Source organism: Balaenoptera physalus (assembly GCF_965194825.1).
Source record: "Balaenoptera physalus genome assembly, chromosome: 20".
Classification (NCBI taxonomy): domain Eukaryota; kingdom Metazoa; phylum Chordata; class Mammalia; order Artiodactyla; family Balaenopteridae; genus Balaenoptera; species Balaenoptera physalus.
In genome coordinates, this window is record NC_138901.1 from 10,888,251 (window position 1) to 10,907,114 (window position 18,864).

At 47.3% G+C, this 18,864-nt stretch overlaps 1 protein-coding gene across 2 annotated transcripts in view; it reads left to right on the forward strand.

The window, feature by feature from the left end:
- Positions 1 to 18,864, forward strand: part of CCDC40 (coiled-coil domain 40 molecular ruler complex subunit) — a 43,806-nt gene that overhangs the window by 17,490 nt on the left and 7,452 nt on the right. For both annotated transcript variants that reach the window (XM_082441510.1, XM_082441511.1), the window contains 7 exons: positions 3,221 to 3,342; positions 10,532 to 10,775; positions 10,856 to 11,038; positions 15,331 to 15,576; positions 16,551 to 16,764; positions 17,184 to 17,353; positions 17,463 to 17,554. In XM_082441510.1, the coding sequence (XP_082297636.1) occupies positions 3,221 to 3,342; positions 10,532 to 10,775; positions 10,856 to 11,038; positions 15,331 to 15,576; positions 16,551 to 16,764; positions 17,184 to 17,353; positions 17,463 to 17,554 (1,271 nt within the window). The remainder of the gene's footprint in view (positions 1 to 3,220; positions 3,343 to 10,531; positions 10,776 to 10,855; positions 11,039 to 15,330; positions 15,577 to 16,550; positions 16,765 to 17,183; positions 17,354 to 17,462; positions 17,555 to 18,864) is intronic.

The window sequence follows — 18,864 nt, forward strand, 5'->3', positions numbered from 1 at the left end:
GGCATGGGCTCAGTGCAGCTCCAAGTTCAGTGGCCAGCACTGGAAACCAAAGTGGCTGTGACCATTTTTTTTTTAATCTGTGAGTCACCATCTGCATTCATACGTGCAGTGATGACACAAAGGAAACAACCCACTTTTATTGAAGGAGAGACAAATGGGCTTGAACAAATGAACAAACACACCTGGGTCCACATGGGAAAGCGTCCAATGCTTGCCAACCTATGAATATACTTAACCTAGAATGTGCTCCCATCAGAATCTCAGGGGGGAAAAAACTTCTTAGTTAGCAAAGTGATTCTTAATTTTATCTGAAAAATAAATTCAGAGGACTAGCAGAGAATTGTCCAGGGAGGAAGGTTCATGAAGGCTGGCCCACGGTCCCAGTTTGCCCGGAAATGACAGATTTCCCGAGACGAGGGACTTTCTGGGCTAGAACCAGGGGAGTCCAGGACAAACCGGAATGGTGGGTCCACCTAGCATTAAATACTATAAAGCCCTAGAGGCTAAAATAATGAATTACTGGAGTCAGGGACAGACAGGTAGGCTGTGGGAGCCTGTGAGAGAGCTCAGAATCAAGGAAACGTTTATATAGAAATTTCATGGATTATAAATTAATGGAGAGCAAGTGAATTATGCACCCGGTGGTGCTGGGACATTTGGTTAATCATTTGGGGAAAAAAATCAAATCTTTTCCTCATACCACACACTAAAATTCCACATGGGATCAAGTATTGAAACAAGGGAAACTGTACCAGAAGAAAGAAAAAGATAAATATTTATAAAGCCCTGGGTTGGAGAGGCCTTTCTAAGCATAACACCAGTAAGTTTGGTGGTGTAAAGAGATTTTGAAAATCAATTCAGAATCTGCCGTGTGCGATTCTGCTCTGTGATGATTGTGTACACACACACGATGCTGTAGTTTTCTTTCATTACGTCTTTTTTGCCTCCCGCCCCTCCCTGCTGGCTGTGTGCCGTCGGGGCAGGACCGTCCCACGTTTGTTCATCCTGCATTCCTGCACCCAGAACAGGGGTCCCATGGCAGGTACGACACAGACATTGACGACAGACGAGAGCGGGACAGGGGTTCTCCCACCAAGTTGGCAAAGATGAACAAGGCAGGGGAATTGGGGCTCCCATACTGATGGCGGGGGTGCAATCTGTCTTCATCAAGATCCTTATTCAAGGGCAATACTGTACTGCATGTCAGGGACACCCACCCCGCTCCCCAGCAAGCTCTCCCAAAATATCACTGTTTGGACTTCATTCCAGGGAGAATAGGCATGCAAATAAAATTTCTGTATACATTACATACTTCACGAACAAAATGAATAGAGAGTCACTGGGGACACAGTGCTGTATGTGATAACCAAGAAAGTCCCAAGAAGAGGACATTGGTTAAACAAATTCTGATATATCCATGCAGTGGAGGACTATCCCACCAATATAATAAATATTTACTGGCATGGAAACCCATTCACAATATGCTACTTTTTATTTTTATTTTTAATGTTTATTTATTTGGCTGCACCGGGTCTTAGTTGTAGCACGTGGGATCTTAGTCGTGGCATGCGAACTCTTAGCTGCAGCTTGCGGGCTCTTAGTTGCGGCATGCACATGGGATCTAGTTCCCTGACCAGGGGTCGAACCCTGGCCCCCTGCATTGGGAGCGCAGAGTCATAACCGCTGGACCACCAGGGAAGTCCCGCTACTTTTTTTTTGTTTTTAAATAAATTTCTGTTGTTTAAGCCACCAGTTGATGGCAATTTTTTTTTTTTACACTGTATTTATTTATTATTTATGTCTGTGTTGGGTCTTCGTTTCTATGCGAGGGCTTTCTCTAGTTTCGGCAAGTGGGGGCCACTCTTCATCGCGGTGCGCGGGCCTCTCACTATCGCAGGCTCTCTTGCTGCGGAGCACAGGCTCCAGACGCGCAGGCTCAGCAATTGTGGCTCACGGGCCTAGTTGCTCCGCAGCATGTGGGATCCTCCCAGACCAGGGCTCGAACCCGTGTCCCCCGCATTGGCAGGCAGAATCTCAACCACTGTGCCACCAGGGAAGCCCCCCGCTACTTTTTAATACTAAGTTACAAAACAATAATAGGATATGATTGCTTACACACACACGCAAAACACACACACACACAGGAAGATAACACCGGGGTGTTAGAAATGGTAAACTCTAAGTTGTGAGATTATTTTTATTTTCTTTTTGCTTACTTCCATATTCTAATCTGAGTAGAATAAACACTTTTTTTGATGAGGAGTGTGTTTAGAACATTTAAAGACTGAATTCGGCCTTGATTTTTGCATCTCAGCCTGTACCTTGGTCAGCAGGCCCTCGTCTGGCAGCCTTGGGGAATCGGGGGGCACCTGCCTCTGGCTGACCAGCCCCACAGAGCCCAGCCTGGGGAGGAGCCCAGTGGTTTTGGTACCTACTGCCTCAGCCGGGCACTGTTGGGCAGTGCACAACCTACTCCACGGCACAGAGCAACCTCCTCAGTTAATAACTTACCCAAATCCTGAAATGTCTCACCAGTCATGGTATAATTAATTCATACCACTTTATGCTCTATAATAATAATAATGAATAGATGATTTTTTAAAGCCCTGACACCTGAGAGTGGGATCCCCAGGGGTGACGCCTCCTTTCACGTCCAGCTCCACCCTTTTATCATCCCTGTGAGTGTTCAAGGCCACTCTGATTTCCTCCAGCATCTACCACGCACATCCACCAAGAGCAGACGCTGCTGGGACTCATCACCTCCACAGAGATGCTCGTGGCCTAATGGGGGTCTCACCCGAGCTCCCACTCAGTGCCCCTTCCGGGAATCAGCACGAGGCCAACTTGCTAACGGTGCAATGATTCCACTGAAATGACCCATCAGGACATTCTGAGCACCACACGACACAGCAATTGTGGTCGAGCTAAGAGCGTGGTGGGCGTACAGGCACCATCCCCTCTGATCCGACGGCCACAGGATGTGGGTACTGTTACTGTTCCCGTGTCACAGCTGGGGCTCAAGGCTCAGGCAGGTGTTAGACAGGTCTTTAGAGCCATGTTTAATTTCACATGTGTCCTTCTGCTGATGCAGATAAAGAAAAGCATGGGTAACAGAGAAGGAAGATGATTCAGGAAGCTCGGGGCTCTCCAACATCCTTTTGGGGCTCTGAGCTTAATGACATAAGACCAACATCCAAGTAACCTCAACTCTCCACTGCAGGCCTGCACGGAAATAGATGCCATCAACATGGAGAAAAAGCGCATCCTGCAGCAGTGGGCCACCAGCCTGGTGGGCATGAAGCATCGCGACGAGGCTCACAAGACCATCCAAGAGGCACTCAGGTACAGGCGGCCCTTCTGGTTGCCATGGAGGTGGGCCAGGTGGCTCAGGACCACGGGGGTGTCTGGGCGAGCGGGGAGAGCTCGTGACAAGTGTGGGAATGCGGAGGCGGGTGCGGAGTGGACTCCACGCCCGGCTACTCACAGGTGAGCACGGAGTGCCCATCCTCGGCTCTCCTGGGACAAAGGGGTGCACCTGCAGCCCCGCAGCCCTTCGGCCCCAGCTTCCGCCTTGAAGCCACCCTTATTGTTCACCCAGATTTCAGTGTTTCTTAAATCCTTTCAAACTTTCCGTGGCACCAGGAGCAGCAAAGCTTTCACGCTCAGATTTCCTGGGAGGATTAAGGAGAAACAGTGAGAGACAGAGAGAAAGAAAAAGGGGTATTTATCTTGGGGAGATAAAGGTGTCCCTTTGATTTGCAGCTTCACCACCTGTGTGCAGAAACTTCATCCCTTCTCTATTGTTCTGCCGAGGGCTGAGTTCCATCCGAAATCCTGCTTTAATCTCCCTGAAAAGGGAAGGAAGAGGCCCCCCTCACGTTCCCCTCTCACTTCTAGCGAGGGCTGGACGTGTAGCCTGGGCGGGGTGCTGGAGACAGAGGCTTCCAGACACAGCACTGCCTGAATTCCCCAAACCTCCAGGGTGCTTGGGGCCCAGATGTGGAAGCCGGTTCTGGAGGGAGCACATCATAGCTCGACTCGACCTCAGAAAAACAAAAACGGAGGGACTGATTGTTTTTAAAACAAGCCATTTTACATGGGTAATGCTGGATTAAAAATACTCGTTTCCTTCATTTCCCTGAGTCGATGAGAGAAAGCCAAAGGGAGAATCATGGAATTGTCCAGGCAAAGTCCGGCTAAAGATCTGCTTTCCCTTTAAACACGCAGGTGGAGGAACCGGGCGGGCTCAGGGCTGTGGGGTTGGGCTCCTCTCTACCCTGCCCCCTGGGGCTGCTGGCCTGCCCACTCCCGCTGTGTCTGCCCCCTCAATGCTGTCCTGTGTTTGGTGCAGGAGAGGCCTTGGCCTGTGGGCAGCTTTTTCCTCCTGCCCAACGTCGACCTTGAGTAAGGTTGAGGCTGGGAGTCTCATGGCCTGTGCCCCCCACAGGGACCCCCCCATTGTCCAGCACTTCCTGTGTGTGTGTGTTTTGTGTATGTGTGTGTGTGTGTGTGTAAGCAATCATATTCTATTATTGTGGGTCCCTACCACACAGAGACTTGAAAGGCAGCAGCTCCTACGGAATCTTTGTAGTTAGTGACAAAGTCGCATTAGGAGTGCCTCCCAACCACAGGTGAAGAATCATGTTGAGGCTGCAGCAAACACTGAAAGTCATACATTCAAAGCAAATGGGTCATTTCCATGTGAAACGTCTCAGAACAAGCCAGAAAATACAAAGACTATACTGTGCTTAACTTGGGATGGGGGGGATACCCTGCCTAGAATTTACACCCTCTCAGGGATAGGGACACAAACAGGTCCCCTTGTGCCCTGGTATCTGCCTCTGTCATACCTCCCGACAGGAAACGTGTGGGACAGGCAGGGCTCAGCACCTCTGCTGGGTGTTAATCTATCAGCTTTATCGCCTTGAGATCCTGTAACAGGTTCCCTCTTAATCCTCAGATGGATTGGGCCAAGCTTCAGACATATTCTAGATTCCACCAGTTCTTTTCATTCTGTTTATTTTCCACTGGGATCTGTTAATCAAGGACTTTTTTAAATCAATTTTTTAATTGAAGTACAGTTGATTTATAATGTTGTATTAATTTCTGCTGTACAGCAAAGTGATTCAGTTATACATATGTAGACATTTTTTAAATATTCTTTTCCATTATGGTTTATCATGGGATATTGACTATAGTTCCCTGTGCTCTACAGTAGGACCTTGTTGTTTATCCATCCTATATATAAAAACTTATATCTGCTAACCCCAACCTCCCACTCCATCCCTCCCCCAACCCCCTCCCCCTTGGCAACCACCAGTTTGTTCTCTATGAAGGACATTTTTAAAGAGTGTCTTTTTTATTTTATTATTTTTTTTATTTTTGGCCATTCTGTGGGTCTTGTGGGATCTTAGTTCCCTGATCAAGGATTGAACCCGAGCCACAGCAGTGAAAGTGCCGAGTCCTGGACCACTGGACCGCCAGGGGATTCCCAAGTGTGTCTTTTTTAAAAATAATTTTTATCAAGGGTAAGTGATCACATTACAGGAAATTAGAAAAACAGAGATAAAGATTTAAAATACCACAGTCTTTCTCCTTTTGTGACAATGACAGTTGATTAGCTAGCATTCTGGTGTCTTTTCCCCCATGCATGTTTTACTGAGTGTTCAGATTTGTGTCATAAATATTGGATGTCTTATTGTTATTGTTATTGTCAAATTCTAGGTATTTATAAGGCTTCTACTTCCTAAAAAAGAAAATGAGTAACTTTTAAAAGTTTGGTTTATTGAGGATAATTTATGTACAAATTTATTATGTAAATTATTAGTGTTATGTAAAAAGTTATCCTTTTTCAGAGCACAGTTCAGTTCAGCAAATGGACAGACGCAAGTAGCCATCATACACTCAAGATATCAGCTGTTTCCTGCATCCCAGAAGTCAGTACCTCTTCCCACCTCCAGCCCCCAGCAACCCTGATCTGCTTTCTGCTCCTATAGTTTGGTCATTTCTAGAATGTCATATAAACAGGATCACACAATACGTAGCTTTTCTTGTCTAGCTTTTTTTTCACTTTGCACAGTGCTTTGAGAGTCAGCCTGATGTTACAAGATCAGTTGCTGAGTAGTCGTCCCTCATGTGGATATATCAACATTTGGTTGTTTCCAGTTTGGACGGTAGCATGACCAGAGCTGCTGTGACATTGTGTGCAGGTCTTGGTGTGGGAATGCAAAATGGAACAGACCACTTTGGGAAACACTTTGGCAGCGTTTGAGATTCCCAGCCATTCTCATCCTCACCAACACTTAATAGTGCCGTCATTTAAATTTTAGCCATTAGTAGATATGTTGTGGTGTCCTGTCGAGATTTTAATTTGCATCTTCCTAATGACCAATGATATTGAGCGTCTTTTCATGTGAGTATTTGCCATGCATATATCTTCTCTGATAAAAGGTGTCTTTTGCTCATTTTTAAAAATTGAAGTATAGTTATTTACAATGTTTCAGGTATACAGCAAAGTGATTCAGATATATATATATATGTATATATGTATATATATATATATATATACTTTTCCATTGTAGGTTATTACAAGGTATTGAATATAGTTCCCTGTGCTATCGTTTATCTATATATCTGTTAATCCCAAATTCCCAATGTATCTCTCTACCCCCTTTCCCTTTGGTAACCGTAAGTTTGTCTTCTATGTCTGTGAGTCTATTTCTGTTTTGTAAATAAGTTCATAAATAAGTTCATATGTATCATTTTTTTAGATTCCACATATAAGTGATATCATATATTTGTCTTTCTCCGACTGACTTACTTCGCTTAGTATGATAATCTCTAGGTCCATCCATGTTGTTGCAAGTGGCATTATTTCATTCTTTTTATGGCTGAGTAATTGCATATATATGTGTGTGTGTCCGTGTGTGTGTGTGTATATATATATATATATACATACACACATACCACATCTTCTTTATCCATTCATCTGTCGATGGACATTTAGGTTGTTTCCATGTCTTGTCTATTGTAAACAGTGCTGCTATAAACACTGGGGTGCAGGAATCTTTCTGAATTAGTGTTTTTGTCTTTTCTGGATATATGCCCAGGAGTGGGATTGCTGGATCATATGGTAACTCTATTTTTAGTTTTTTAAGGAACATCCATACTGTTTTCCATAGTGGCTGCAGCAATTTACATTCCTACCAACAGTGGAATGTAAATTTTTCTCCACACCCTCTCCATCATTTATTATTTGTAGACTTTTTGATGATGACCGTTCTGACTGGTGTGAGGTGATACCTCATTGTAGTTTTGATTTACATTTCTCTGATTATTAGCAATGTTGAGCATCTTTTCATGTGCCTGTTGGCCATCTGTATGCCTTCTTTGGAGAAATGTCTATTTAGATCTTCTGCCCATTTTTTGATTGGGTTGTTTGTTTTTTTTATGTTGAGCTGTTTGAGCTGTTTGTATATATTGGAAATTAATCCCCTGTCAGTCACATCATTTGCAAATATTTCCTCCCAGTCTGTAGGTTGTCTTTTTGTTTTGTTTATGGTTTCCTTTGCTGGGAAAAACCTTTTAAGTTTAACTAGGTCCCATTTGTTTATTTTTGCTTTTGTTTCCATTACTCTAGGAGATAGATCCAAAAAAATATTGCTGTAATTTATGTCAAAGAGTGTTCTGCCTATGTTTTCCTCTAGGAGTTTTATAGTATCCAGTCTTACATTTAAGTCTTTAATCCATTTTGAGTTTATTTTTGTATATGGTGTTAGAGAATGTTCTAATTCATTCTTTTACAAGTAGCTGTCCAGTTTTCCCAGCACTACTTATTGAAGAGAATGTCTATTCTCCATTGTATATTCACGCCTCCTTTGTCATAGATTAATTGACCATAAGTATGTGGGTTTATTTCTGGGCTCTCTATTCTGTTCCATTGATCTATGTGTCTGTTTTACTGTGCCAGTACCATACTGTTTTGATTACTGTAGCTTTGTAGTGTAGTCTGAAGTCAGGGAGTGTGATTCCTCCAACTCTGTTCTTCTTTCTTAAGATTGTTTTGGCTATTCAGGATATTTTGTGTTTTCATACAAATTTTAAAACTTTTGGTTCCAATTCTGTGAAAAATGCCATTGGTGATTTGATAAGGATCACATTGAATGTGTAGATTGCCTTGGGCAGTATGGTCATTTTAGCAATATTCATTCTTCCAATCCAAGAACATAGTATATCTTTCCATCTGTTTGTGTCATCTTCAATTTCTCTCATCAGTGTCTTTTAGTTTTCAGAGTACAGGTCTTTTGCCTTCTTACATAGGTTTATTCCTAGGTATTTTATTCTTTTGCTCATTTTTAAACTGAGTAGTTTATCTGATTATTGAGTTATGAGTTCTCATATGTTCTGGATACAAGTCGTTTACCAGATGTGTATTTTGAAAATATTTTTCCCCAGGCTGGCTTGTAATTTCATTCTCTTAACAGTGTTTTTTGAAGAGCCAAAGTTTTAAATTTTGATGAATTCCAATTTATTAATTTTTTTCTTTCATAGTTCATGCTTTTTATGTCCTCTCTAAGAAATCTTTGCCTGACCTAGAGTCATAAAGATTTTCTCTATGTTTTCTGCTAAAGTTTGATAATTTTAGCTCTTCCATTTAGGTATATGATCTATTTCAAGTTAATTTTATTATGGTCTGAGGTTCAGTCTTTTTTTGCATGTCCATCTCCAGTTGTCTTAGCACCCTTGGTGAAAAGACCATCCTTTCTCCACTGAAATACTGTGGCACCTTTGTCAGAAATCAGTCAGTTGTGTGTGTGTGTGTGTGTGTGTGTGTGTGTGTGTGTGTGTGTACACTCTCCATCCTGTTCTATTGATCTATTTGTCTTTCACCAATACCACATTGTCTTCATAAGTGCAGCTTTATAGAAAGTCTCTAAATCAGACACTGGGAGTTCTTTTTCTTCTTTTACAAACTTATTTTGGCTATTCTAGGTCCTTTGGATTTCCATATGAATTTTAGAATTAGCTTGTCAATTTCTGGGGGAAAAATGCCTAGTGGCATTGAGATTGGAAATGCATTGAGACTATAGAGCAGTTTGAGGAGAATTGACACCTTCATAATATTGAATCTTCTGCTGCGTGAACACAGCATATCTCTTCAGTATCTTTTTTTTTTTTTTTTTTTAATGTGTGCAGGCGTTTATTGCTATACTGGTGAAATTGGGGAAAGAACAGAAAACTGGATAGAGCCTAATCATATACCAATGAGATATTTAAAATACTATCTGGTCATTGAAAAGAATTAAGGCAATTTCTATGTACACTGATAATGAATATCTCTAAGATACAACACAAGAAAAAGTAAGGTGCAGAATAGGATATACTAAGCTTCCACTTGTAATTTTTTAAGTGGAGAGAAATACATAAACACCCACAAACATAATGTTTATATATGCACAAAATATATCTGGCAAGACATTTAAGAGACAGTAACAGGTTGCTTGGGGAAGAGAGTTCAAGGCCCAGGAATAGATGTGAGAAAAATATGGAAGGTATTATTCTAGTTCAAGAAGAAAGTACTTTTTGAATTGTTGAATAAGAACTTATTCAAAGGATAAGATACCATAAGTAGAGAAAAGCATGCTTAAAGTACAGCAGGACAGCACAGAATGAAAGGGAAAAAATGTCTCACACACAAAAATGCAAATTCCATTATCCAGGATCTGCATTTTTTACCTTGACATTACTTATGGGTATTTCCATGACCAGTATGCTGAGGGGATTTGAAGAGACAGCCACCTGTGTTCCTCCCAGCCACACCATTCACTGTGTGCCTCAAATGCTTTAAGCTTCGTGTTCACGAGTACAAAACTGAGATAACAGCATATCCTTTCCAGGGTGATGGTCATGACTAAAGGAGATGGGCTGGTGCCAACCATTCCCCACCCACAAGCACAAGGCAACAGTTTCCTGCCCTTTCCCCCTCCCATAATCACAATATTAGAAGAGTTTTAGACTTGGACTTGAGATGGATAATAGTTCTTTTAACTTTTATTTTTATTTATTTTTTTAATTTTTGGCTGCACAGCATGCAGGATCCTAGTTCCCCAGCTAGGGATTGAACCCATGCCCCCTACAGTGGAAGAATGGAGCCCCAACCACTGGACTGCCAGGGAAGTCCCGGATAATAGTTCTAATACATTAGAAAATATTAGTCAAGATTTGATTACTATTGGGACTTCCCCGGCAGTCCAGTGGTTAAGACTCCATGCTTCCACTGCAGGAGGTGTGGGTTGGATCTCTGGTCAGGGAACTAAGATCCCACGTGCCGTGCAGTGCAGCCAAAAAATAATAAATAAATAAATAAATAATATGCGAATGTCATAAAAAATTTTTAAAAAAAGATTCGACTACTGTTAAAAGAGTTGGTTTCCTAATTTCTTTCTCTCCACTCTGTGAGCTTCCTCTGAGCAGGGACCACCATACACATTGGTGTTCCGATGTCCTAGCTTTGCTCTTTCAATTTTGGCAGCGAATGCCAGCATCAGGTCAAGTCCATGGATGGCGAGCTCGAAGCCTACAAGAAATCCATCATAAAGGAGGAAGAAAAGAACGAGAAGCTGGCCAGTATCCTGAACCGGGCAGAGATAGAAACCAGCCTGATGCAGAAACTGACTTCGCAGTGCCTGGCCAAGGAGGAGGCCCTGCAGAACGAGTTCAACACCTACAGGCTCACCCTGCTAGACACGGAGGACACACTGGGCAAGGCCCACATGGTACGGTCATGTCTCCCACCCACAGGGCAAGCCTCCCCGACCTCCTTCACACCACCCACCCTCTAGCTCTTCCTTTCCAGGAATACACGGCAACCATGGGCGAATTGCAGACTCTCCACCAGACCATCCAGCATGAGCTGGAGCTGAGGAGGAAGATGGATGCCTCCATCATGGAGAAGCTGCAAGAGCACATGACCTCCAACAAGATGACCAAGTACTTCCACCAGCTCATCCTGAAGCTCCAGAAGGAAAAGACCAACCTGGTATGCCACCTGCACACACCTGGGCCTCAAAAGGCAGGTGACCTCAGGGAGAGCAGGCATTGGGGTGCCTCTCGCAGGGAACAGACCACATGCGGTGGAATGGGCGGGAGCAAGGGGCACTCAGCATGTTCATTCATCTTTCATTTTTTTCTAGTTGAAAAGGAAAGCATTTTTATTGTAGAAAACCTAGAAGTACAAAAAGGCATAGGAGGAAAATAAGACAGCTGCAGTCCCACCATCCAGAGATAATCTCTTCTGAAATTGTGGTGTATTTCCTCTGGAAATTTTTTGAAACACACACGGTCATACTCATACACACAAAGACACACAGAAACACACGTGCACATACACATCCCCACGTGCACACATCCCCACATGTGAGCAAACACACGCACACTCGTTCACACACACGCCAACATGCACACATTTGTGCATGTTCACATACATGAACACACGTGTAAAGACACCTGTGCACACACAACCCTAGAGGACATAGGACTCTTACTATATACCAGTTTTTAATCCACTCTAATCCATTTACATTAACTTTAATGAAATACAACACAGAGAGAAAAGTGCACAAACAAGTGTAGTTGTCAATGAATTTTTCACTATGTATGTAGTGTTTTATTTTACATTATTGACCACATTCAACATAACATTTTCCATTAAATATTCTTAGAAAAAGTACATGTTGGCTTATGCATCACATTTCATCCTACAAATGTATGTGTTTTGTTCAACAGTTCTCTCATTAGACACTTCAGGTTGTTTCTAGGTTTTAAACTTTATAAATAACTCAGCACTGAACATGCTTGCTCACACATCTTTGTCCACATGTCTGAGGATAAATTGCTGCAGCAGAAACCCTGGTCAAATTGGTAGGAACATTTTAAATGGATTGTGGAGTTTCCCAAGCCTCTGCCTCCCCAGGGTGTGCCTGGAGGTCCTGAGTGAATGTGATTGGCCCACCTGGCCTGGGGACCCCCCCCGCTACCCCTGTCATGAGCTCTCTCCTGCTCCCCCAGGGGTCTTGCTTTTCTTTGAGTGGGGGGGGGGGGTCCCTGTGTCCTTAGAAAAGCAATTTGTTACTTAAATAGTTTCTTCTTTGGCTCTTCCTGTGATGTGAACCCCTGCCTCGGGGCTGCTGTCTATCTGGCTAGCAGCCTGAAGCACCTCACCCCTCCCAGACACCTGGGAGGAGACCAGCTCACTCCTGGCCTGGTGTGCCAAGGAACCAGGGAGACAGGGCTGGAACCAAGACCACCCATGCCTGGATCTCCTTGAGATGCCCTAGCTGATGCTGGTGGAGTATTTCCAGTTCTTATTCTGGGAAGTGGGGGCAAGACTACCTGCTGGGAGCAAAACTGGGGTGGGGGGCAGTGTGTACTGGAGAAGCTATGGAGTGTGGTGGGTGTGAAGTAAACCTGCCCGGCCCTGCTGCAGCACCACAGAGGCCGGTCCCCTGGCCCTCAGGTGTCCCTCTTCCCCAGCCACCCACGTAGGCGGAACATGTACTACCACTCATGTCCACAAGAGGGCAATAAGGAGTCCAGGTCCAGCATTTGTTGCAACAATTGGTGGGCAGCAGGTGTACTACCACTCAAGTCCACAGGAGAGCAGTAGAGAGTCCTGGGCCAGCGTTCATTGGAACAATTGATGGGCGGCATGTGTGCTACCACTGATGTCCACAGGAGGGCAGTAAAGTCCTGGTCCAGCATCTGTTGCAACAATTGGTGGGCAGCAGGTGTACTACCACCCATGTCCACAGGAGGGCAGTAAAGAGTCCTGGGTCAGCGTTTGTTGCAATTGGTGGGTGGCACATGTCCTACCACCCATGTCCACAGGAGGGCAATAAGGAGTCCTAGTCCAGCATTTGTTGCAACAGTTGGTGGACAGCAAGTATACCACCACCCATGTCCACAGGATGGCAGTAAAATCCTGGTCCAGCATCTGTTGCAACAACTGGTGGGTGGCAGGTGTACTACCACCCATGTCCACAGGAGGGCAGTAAAGAGTCCTGGGCCAGCATTTGTTGCAACAATTGGTGGGCAGCCCATGTACTACCACCCATGTCCACAGGAGGGCAGTAAAGAGTCCCAGGCCAGCATTTGTTACAATTGGTGGGCAACCCATTACTACCACCCATGTCCACAGGAGGGCAGTAAAGAGTCCCAGGCCAGCATTTGTTACAACAATTGGTGGGCAGCCCATTACTACCACCCATGTCCACAGGAGGGCAGTAAAGAGTCCTGGGCCAGCATTTGTTGCAACAATAGCCAGCAGATGCAAGTCCAGCTCTGGAAAGGGGGCACTTTTCCCAAACTGCGCATTACACCCCGTGGGCTGGTGGCAGACAGGATGGGCATATCTGGGACCACCACCCATGTCCACAGGACGGCAGTAAAATCCTGGTCCAGCATCTGTTGCAACAATTGGTGGGTGGCAGGTGTACTACCACCCACATCCACAGGAGGGCAGTAAAGAGTCCTGGGCCAGCATTTGTTACAACAATAGCCAGCAGATGCAAGTCCAGCTCTGGAAAGGGGGCACTTTTCCCAAACTGCTCATTACACCCCATGGGCTGGTGGCAGACAGGGTGGGCATATCTGGGACAAGGAGCAGAGATTGTGGAGGGACAGAATCATCCACAGCTGGGTCCAGAGAGAGGGCAGGCACAGGTGAACCGTGGGGCCTACACAGTTAGTTCAGGAGCAGTACTGATGTCCCAGGAGGAGGCCAGGGTGGTCTCAACAAAGGGGACAAACAGCCCAAGGGGACTGAGGGGAGGTCGGAGTGCTCTGGTTGGCCTGGTTGGTGGCTGAAAGGGGACTTAGGAACTGAAGCCCTTCCAGGGTGGCTAGCACTGGGGTAGAGAGGAAGGCAGGGCCCCTGTTTGACCTTGGATGGTCTTGGCAAAGAAAGGGACAGGTGGATAGCCAGAGCTCAGAGGGGCCAGAGGGGCCAAGGTGTGACCGCAAGGAGCTGGGTGACTTGAGATGCTGGCAGGGTCTGGCTTTAAACCTAGGAATGTCCTGGAAAGCCATGCACGATGGCTGGTCAGAGAGTGCATGTGTGACAGAGCCAGCTGGGATCATGTGGGGAGGGGCAGAGATAACCCTGGGAGACTAGGAGTTGATGGGAGCCACAGGCTGGTAGAGAGCTGAGGATTTGCATGGGCAGGAACTAGTGGGCAACCAATGGAGAGGGGCTGGCTAGCAAGGTCAAGGCAGAGCCACAGCTCGGGGAAAAGGGCCCTGATCCCAAAGTGAGCCCGAGCTGCCTCCCTCCCTGATTCTCACAAGTATCCGTATGATCAACCCTCCATTGTAGGAAAGAATGGAGCAAATCTGTCTTCGGAAGCCAACAGAGGAGGCAGGGTGGGCTGGCCCAGCCTTCAGGACAGTGGCAGCCCCGAGGAGCCCTGGGCATTTCTGCCCTGGGCCGAAGCTCCCACCCCCAGAACCAAGGTTGGCGAGAGCCCCAGGGTCACAAGCCTCCGGCCAAGTGGCAAGTGACACCCCACAGTACAATCTTTTCTCTCAAGGACTGTGTCCAGCTTTTCCAGTGAAATGTAAGGACATTTGTCCCATCAAATAGAAATTAGAAGTTGGTGTTTGTCACAGCATTATTTAGAGTCGGAATGTTGATAACAGATTGACAAGCTCAAAGAAGGCAGGCATCTTGGTTTTCCTCACCAAAACACACGAGCTGTCAAGAGCAGTGCCCCATGATCATTGTGGAACAGATGACATTCCCAGGGACAGCTGTGACTTGCTTCCTGATCTCTGTTACAAATATGACTGAGTATTACACAGCCATTAAAAATGACATGACGTGAAATTTGTCAAATTGCAAAGTGGCTTACAAACCTATATGTAGAGTGTGATCCTGTTTTTCTTTTGGTGGCGGGGGGAGAGGGGTTTATATACAAAGTCGGGAAAGCAGGATAGATTCTAAATAGTGATGCTGGCTAGCTGTGTGGCAGATTTATGGGTGATCATATGTATTTTCACATTTCCCCATTTCAATGCACGTTACTGTTTGTTTGATAAGAAGAGACAATAATGTTAGCTTTCTTTTTTTGTGAGAAATCAATAGGGTTCCAACAAGTAGGTCCTTTGACAGGTCATGAGGTGGAGAGAAAGCCAACATCCTCCTCTCCTGATTATGTTTTGGAATTTCTCCAGATGAATACCCGGAGGATCAAGGAAACAAGAAGCCAACCAGCTCATTTGGAGCCTCCCAGAAAGAGAAAAAAAGTTCAGACATGTTTCCTTCTGCTAATTCAGGTGACACATCATTCCAAAATTGACGGTGACATTGCTCAGACCACCCTGGACATCACGAACACCAGCTGCAGGCTGGACATGCATCAGAAGACACTGGCCGAGCTGGACAAGGAAGTGAAAAAAGTCAACGACCTCATCACAAACAGTGAAAATGAAATCTCCAGGCGCACAATCCTGATTGAGAGAAAGCAAGGCCTCATCAACTTTTTGAACAAGCAGCTGGAGCAGATGATTTCTGAACTCGGGGTAAGACCCCAGGGCCGGGAGAGGCCGCTCGGGTTGATATCTATGCCTGGCCATTTCAGGAACTTCTTATGTTCAGAAACGAACTCACGTAGGACACACGCGTTCCTGTCCTGCCGATCTTACAGGTGAAGCGCATGTGTCTGTGCAGAATGCTCTGACTCAGGGGCTGTCTGCAGACCTTCTCTGTTGGGCCAGATAGTATTTCAGGTGTTACAGGCCAGATGGTCTCTGTTGCAACCCCTCACCCCAGCGGCTATGAGGAGGAGCCACAGGCAGTACGTAAACAGACGGGTGTGGCTGTGTGCAGTAGAACCTAACTTAGGGTCCTTGAAGTTTGAATTCCATATAACTTCCGCCTGGCACAAAATTCTCTTCTGATTTTTTGTGCGGCCCACGGGCTATGCGAAGACAGGCAGCGGGCGGGATCTCACCACTGACTGCAGCTCTAAGTGAAGTGGTCTGCTGAGTCTGGGGCTTGAAGTCCTACAGGTTATCCAGGTATCGCTGACCTGAGGAACCCACCAACAGCTTCAAGTCCCAGAGCAGAATGGGCAGCTAGGGGCGCACTCTTAGGTAGACCTCGACACCAGAGTGCGGTCTCAGAGCTGCAACCTGAGTGGATTCCAAGGGAGTAAAGACCCTAACCCATGACAGTGTGCTGTTAAAAGACAATTTGCAAAGCCCCTTTGGGTGACAGAGGCCCTGCTGCCCCTGCCCCAAGACTGGGGCATGGTGGGGCCCGGCCAGTGGAGGGAGGGGAAGGGGTCACAGACCCCCAGACCCATATCTCCCACAGCAGGTCAGGCCATATGGCCTGGGCCCTCAGGGGAGGGGACCCAATGACAGGGTCCCTGGTCCCTCTGAGTAAAGACCCCCTACTCGTCGTACAGACACATGATCTCAGGGGTCCCCAACCTCGGCAGCCCACCCGGATTTAGAGGCTCATTCTGCTTTCTGGTGAACATCACTTTCAGGGGGAAGAAGTGGGGCCCCTGGAGCTGGAGATCAAGAGGCTGACCAAGCTGATCGAGGAGCACAACGCCGGCGTGACGCAGGCCCAGGTGACCTGGCTCCGACTGCAGCAGGAGATGGTGACGGTCACGCAGGAGCGCGAGGAGCACCTGGCCTCCCTGGACATGTCCAAGAAGGACATCCACATCCTGGAGCAGAAGAAACTACGGATAGAAAGTGAGCTCCCCTGCCCAGCCCCCTCCACAGCACCTGCTGTGGTGTCCCGGTCCCACCTGGTCCCACCTGGTCAGCCCAGCCCTGCAGCCCCACAGGAAGTGCTGCCTGGTGTCCAGGGCCCACTCGGCCTGAACGCATCATGCCCACTTCTCCCCGGAGGTCCTGCCGCCTGCTGCTCCTGCCCTTGGGCCACCCAAACCCCCCTGTTGGTGGTCAGGGTCGTTGCTTTCCGGCCCTGCCCCTGAGCTTGGCTGGTCTTTCCTAGGGGCTTGGTGTCTGAGCGCCAACCCTGTCCCCTTCGGCCTCCTCTGGCTGGGCGGGGGTGCCCGAAGGTCGGCGGGGCCGTAGGGCGCTCTGGGCACAGACCCGGATCACTACCCCCAGGGGCCACCCCCGACCCCCGGCCGCCCTCCCCGCAGACAAGATCGACCAGGAGAAGAAGGAGCAGAAGCAGATCGAGCGGCACATGAGGGACCTGGACAGCGACCTGAAGAAGCTCAACGTGCTGATGAACCAGAACCGATGCAGCGCCGAGGAGCTGCAGCAGGGCACCCTGGCCACCGAGGGCGAGTTCGTGCGCGCGCTCAAGGTGGGCTCCACCTCGAGCTCCCGCCCGCGGTGGGCAGGCAGGGGGCAGGGCGGGGGAGCAGGTGTGCGCCGCCCTCAGCCCCACCCTCAGCCGCCCCCTCCCCATGCAGGCCTCGGAGCGAGAGACCATCGAAATGCAGGAGAAGCTGAACGAGCTCAGGGAGGAGAAGGCTGCCGTGCTCAACAGCCTGGTGGAGGCGGAGTAAGTGCCGGGCGCCTCCGGTCCCAGGGTCGCTGCCCCACGGAGCCGTGGGAGGCCACCGTCCACGTAAACCGGCCCGGGAGGTGGGGGCGGCTCTGGGACCCGAGGGGGATCCCGGGGAAGAGTGGGGTTCTTGTCTCCTGCGCTCAGGGCAGCCCTCCCGCCAAACACATGATCGTGGTCGCTGGAAACAGAGTGGCTTCCTTTGGGACAGACTTTTTTAAAACTGTATGATCTTTCTGGTGCCTGATTGTAAGAGTAATCCAGACCCAACGGTAAGCATTTTAAACCGTAACACTATGTGCAGAGTAGAAAGGAGAATCACACTTAATCCAACCCTCTTACTTTACCATTTTCTCTGTGTATTTCTTTCATTTTTTTTTTTAAACAAAAATGAGATTGGTCTCTATGTCCCCCTTTGAAGTAACCTTATATTTTTCTGTGGATGTCCTTCCCCGTTGGTGCACGTAGATCTGTATCTCCAGTTGCAAGGGCTCCTGAGCGGGTACTGTATGCATGCACCCTGATTGGTGCCATGTGATTGCCAAGGGGCTGAGTGTCAAAGGGATCATCCCCTCCCTGTGGTTTGACAGAATCTACACATAACACCACCTGGAGCTTGCAGAGGATCTTAGTCTCCCCAGGCTGCTACAACGGAACACCACAGACTGGGGCTTATAAACAATAAACAGGAATTTATTGCTCACAGTTCTGGAGGCTGGAAGTCTGAGATCAGGGTGCCTACATGGTCGTGTGAGGGCTCTCTTCTGGGTTGCAGACTCCTTGCTGTGTCCTCACAGGGTGGCAGGAGAGGGGGAGATCTGTGGGGTGTCTTTCATGAGGGCACTAATCCCATTCATGGGGGTTCCACCCTCATGACCTCATCACCATCCCAAGACTTGGCGTAAGGATTCCAACATGTGGATTTGGGGGGGTGGGGACACAAACATTCAGACCACAGGGGGTGGGGGGCATGTGTCTTTGCTAACACTTTAATAGCTTTCAGGCTCTTCATCTATCTAGGCTTTTGACTTCTTCTTATATCAACTTCTATCACTTATATTTGCTTTTCTCAGTTTCTCCTAAAGTTACATATCTGTTTTCTCCTCCGCTCCCCCCAAGCCCCCCAGTGAGGGTGGTGGGCACTGGGGTTGAGTTCACCTTCTGGTCCCAGAATGGTAACATTTGTTTCTATTTAAACCCTTGCCTAGGTGCCTGCAAATTAACCAGACCACCTGCTAGGCGAGGGCGCCCCTCATGGACGGGAAGGCGAGGGTCTCCCGTAGCCCATTTCAGACATTGCTCCTTGT